Source organism: Fragaria vesca, linkage group LG2 (genome assembly GCF_000184155.1).
Source record: "Fragaria vesca subsp. vesca linkage group LG2, FraVesHawaii_1.0, whole genome shotgun sequence".
Lineage (NCBI taxonomy): Eukaryota > Viridiplantae > Streptophyta > Magnoliopsida > Rosales > Rosaceae > Fragaria > Fragaria vesca.
The window spans coordinates 31,087,612-31,092,082 of NC_020492.1; the positions used below are offsets into that span (position 1 = coordinate 31,087,612).

The window sequence follows — 4,471 nt, forward strand, 5'->3', positions numbered from 1 at the left end:
TTTTTTTTTTACTATTTGTTCATTGCTTACTTCACAATTAATACATCATTTACGAATTGGAATTTATGTTTGCAGGTTTGATTGAATATATGAACAATGTCAGAGAAAGATGATGTTGAGGATGAGATATACATACGAATCGTACAATTTAATACTCTCCTCATTCGATATTATTATGTGAGCTATGTTCATAAAAATCCTTGCATGACATCGTCTCAAACAGGTAATAGATGGGCAATGGAAGTATTACAAGGTTATCCAAGTTGGTGTTATAATGAATTTAGATGCACAAGGAAGTATTTTATTGTTTATGTAGTGACTTGGAGACCGAATTTAGGGTGTTAGGTTCAAATAGAACAAGTCATATTGAAGTAGTGACATTAATACTAAATATTCTAGGACATGGATGTGGGAATAGGACGGCTCAAGAACGGTTTCAACATTCCGGGGAAACTGTTAGTAGGTATTTTGGAAAAGCATTAGATATGTTGTGTTCATATGGTGAGAAAATAATCAAGCCGTTGGATTCATAATTTAAAAGTTTTGCGCCGGAGATAATGAGGGATGAGAGATAGATGCCGCATTTTAAGGTACTTTAATTTTTTATTTTTTATTTTTTATAATTGATCAATTAGTTTATATTAATTGTTTATATTAGTGACAAATATTTACATTATTTTAAGGACTGCATTGGTGCTATTGATGAAGTGCATATTCCCGCTTCGATATCTCCTCAACATCAAATACCATTTATTGGTAGAAAAGGGATACCAACACAAAATGTTATGGCGGTGTTTGATTTTAATATGCAATTTACATTTGTATGTGCCGGTTGGGAAGGGTCTGCTCATGATACAAGGGTGTTTCAATCGGTTCTTCGAAATCCCAATTCGAAGTTTCCTAAACCTCCACAAGGTAATCATTTAATTTTTTTATATAAATTTTTATAAACTTTAATGTGAAGTTTTGTTAAATTTAGAAAATGTATTTGATAGGAAAATATTACGTCATTGATGCGGGATACCCACAAATGAATGGATTTTTGGGACCCTATAAAGGTCCAAAACAACATTTTCAAGAATATCGTGGGCGAGAGCCAAGAAATGAAAATGAGGTATTTAACCATGCACACTCTTCTCTTAGAGGCGTTATAGAACTCACATTTGGAGCTTGGAAAAAGAAATGACATATTTTAAGAAACATGGAAGGTTTCATTTAAGAAGCAAGTGAAGATTGTTATTGCAACCATGACTCTTCATAATTATATGCGAAGACATGCAAATCATGATAGGCATTTTGACATTGATGAAAATTCGGTTGGCATATCAAGTGATGAGATGGAGATGGATGATGCGGAAGAAGAAAATCATGGTCATGTTGCACAAGAAATGGAAGCAATAAGAAAAGAAATTGCTCAAACTTTGATGAGAGCACGTGATACCGCGAATTTTTAAATGTGTTAAGATATTTTTGTTGATTACTTGATACATATGAACAAAGTATTTTGATATGTTGGTATCATGAATGTTTTGATGTGTTAGACAATCTTTTGTTGCTACTTCATGTTACTTTAAGACATGGTTTGCAGGTTATTAATGTTTTTATCGGCAATGTTTTTATCGGTTAAACAATCTTTTGTTGCTACTTCATGCTACTTTAAGACATGGTTTGCAGGTTATTAATGTTATTATCGGCAATGTTTTGATGTGTTAAGATACTTTTTGTTGATACTTCATGTCAAATTATTCAATATTTATCATATATATAATCATCGTGATTAATAAAAACAGTTAGTAAATATTGATTTATATAGACAAAGTTAAACAAACCATAGATAAATTATAGTATAAGAAGTTGGTTTTAGTTTCATGTCCAAAATGGTCATTCTGCAAATTAGAAGCACTTTTAGTTTCGAGTTTACCAAACACCTTCCACTGCTTTTAACACTAACAACACATATTAAAAGTCAGTTTACCAAACACTCAGACATACTTTACTTTTCAGTCACTTATTCTCAGGACAGTTTATAAGCCAGCTTTTCTTATATGCCCAACTGCACCAAACACACCCCAAGTCTAGGTACTTCACTCAAGTCACCAAGGAAAACATTGATAAGTTGATGAGGCTGCTCAATGTAGATAGCACATCTACAACCATGTTAACTTCTCGATACACATGAGCTACAATGCAATAATGCATTCTTCAAACCCATCTTCCATTTGAATGCAGCTATTGATAACACTCTTCAGAGGATGGAAGTGTCGTACGTAGGCCACCTAAAATGAACATGCATGTTGTTGGCCACCTCACAAGCCGTTCAGTACTGAGTGCGTGGCTACCAGAAGAGCTACAGGTATGAGGAAGAAATCAAAGAGAACTTAATGATGGAGCTTTGCTCTTAATAGGTATACATTTCCTATAGAATCAGTTACATTAGTTCAGAAATCTTAACTTCTACTTCATTTTTTGTCCTCCTTTCTCTGTTCTTTTCTTTGTGGTGTTCTTATTTCACAAAACACATAAAATGAAATTGCTTACTCTGATAAAAATCAGAATCATACATTGTAGAAGAGCTACTGTGAGTTGAAAAACCACGTCACAGTTCAGCTACATGAAGAAGAAAAAATGAATATACATATGCTGGATAACAATTACTTTTTGAGGAATCTCAGCAACTATTCTGCCAGCAGAACTCAGAAGTGCATTCTGCGGTTTGAATGAACTACGTCGTGTATATTTGTTAATCCAATTCCAATGTATACGTCGACCTGCGATTTTGCATATATACACTTTTCTTCTCTCTCATATTCTTCTACTTCATCAACAAAAATTTAACCGCAGCAGAGCGAGGGCTACACTTTCTAAATTACAAATCAATTAGAAGTGGATTCGTCTAGCTATGTCGCTTGTCAAGATCAGAAATATAATTTTCAGTAACGGAAAAGATCTTGTCATCTTGAAAACGATAATTATGTATACATGTGCATCTCTACCTCCTATATTAATTCAAGTAATGATGGTAGTTTGGTGAAACAGTTTCTGCATACTTATTACTCACTTACTTCCCACAGTAACTAATCACCGGCCGGTACTGATCAGAAAGTGGGGCTTAGGACCACATTTTATCTGTAATTTGCCTCTACACATTTAGTTTTACTGCCCCAGTGGAATTAAATCAGAGCAAGGACAGTGCTCATATTATGTTATATATATGAAGAGGACTATGCTGGCCTATTTATACAAATGCAAGCTTAAAAGTTAAAACAACCTGTTGTGTGCTATATAGAATAGCAAGCTCCTTGGATATACCATATATGCTGGCTAGCTATGGAGTTAGAGGAACATAGTGGAGCTCGTTCTGTTGGATCTTCAGATATATGTGGCGGTGGTGGTGGCGGACGAAGGGATGGTGAAGGTGGCAATAAGGGCTTGATGTATTTGGTGTGGGAAGATGTGAGTGTTGTGCTTCCGAACTTTGGGATTGGAAATAATAGCACAAAAGGAAAACACACCAGAAGATTGCTTGATGGCCTCACTGGTTTTGCTGAGCCGGGTAGGATCATGGCTATTATGGGTCCTTCTGGCTCTGGGAAATCAACCCTTCTTGATGCTTTAGCAGGCAAGTCTCTCTCTCTCTCTCTCTCTCTCTCTCTCTCTCTCTCTCTCTCTCTCAGATTGATGAATAAAGAAATACAACACAATGGATGTAGAAGACAGTAGGTGGCCATTCGGAGTGAAGGTGGTTAAATTCTTTCAAGAGTATCTGAACTTCTAAAGATCATTAGCGTGTATTTTTCGGGTTTTTGTTGGACAAAGCAGGTTGATTTAGTAGGTACATACAGAATTACTGAAACCAATTATTTCTTAATCATAAGTTGAAAGAGATTAAGTTTCCATTGATGTTATTAATGATCTGGGTTAGAAGTTGTTACAAGTTTGTAAGCCTAGCTAGCTAAAATTAATTTCATCTTTGATTAGTAAATTTCCAACTTGATAGTTTTTGTACTTAATTTGTATTTGATTTAAGCTCAATCCCAGTCATATATATACACACATATATGAAACTGATAGTACGTACGTACCATATATATATACGCATACTGCAGAGATCGAGTTGGTTCATATAAGAGGGGGCTTAACTCTTTGGGGTTGGGTTAGTTGGAATGAGTGAAGTGCGTTTAATTCTTAACACGTATAGATGCATGCATGGAGTGGCATTCAATAACCAAAACTGGGCAAACCTGCCTGCCCACCTACTTAGCTTAGAAATCTCTTCGAATCGGACCCCTCGACTTGATGAAGTACTCTATCTGCTGCACCTGTCTCTATCTTACGATCTCTATCTCTATTTAGCAGACCTTCCATCAATGACCTACACAACAATTAAGTTACTCGATCACTGTATATATGCACCAAGCACGAGAGAGAGAGAGAGAGAGAGAGAGAGAGAGAGAGAGAGATAGTTAGGTTC

The 4,471-nt window shown here is 35.5% G+C and overlaps 1 protein-coding gene across 1 annotated transcript in view; it reads left to right on the top strand.

Moving 5' to 3' along the window:
- Positions 1 to 3,327: 3,327 nt before the first annotated feature.
- Positions 3,328 to 4,471, top strand: part of LOC101292872 (ABC transporter G family member 15-like) — a 4,254-nt gene continuing 3,110 nt past the window's right edge. Inside the window, exon 1 of the mRNA XM_004293117.1 lies at positions 3,328 to 3,619. Coding sequence (XP_004293165.1) covers positions 3,328 to 3,619 — 292 coding nt within the window. The remainder of the gene's footprint in view (positions 3,620 to 4,471) is intronic.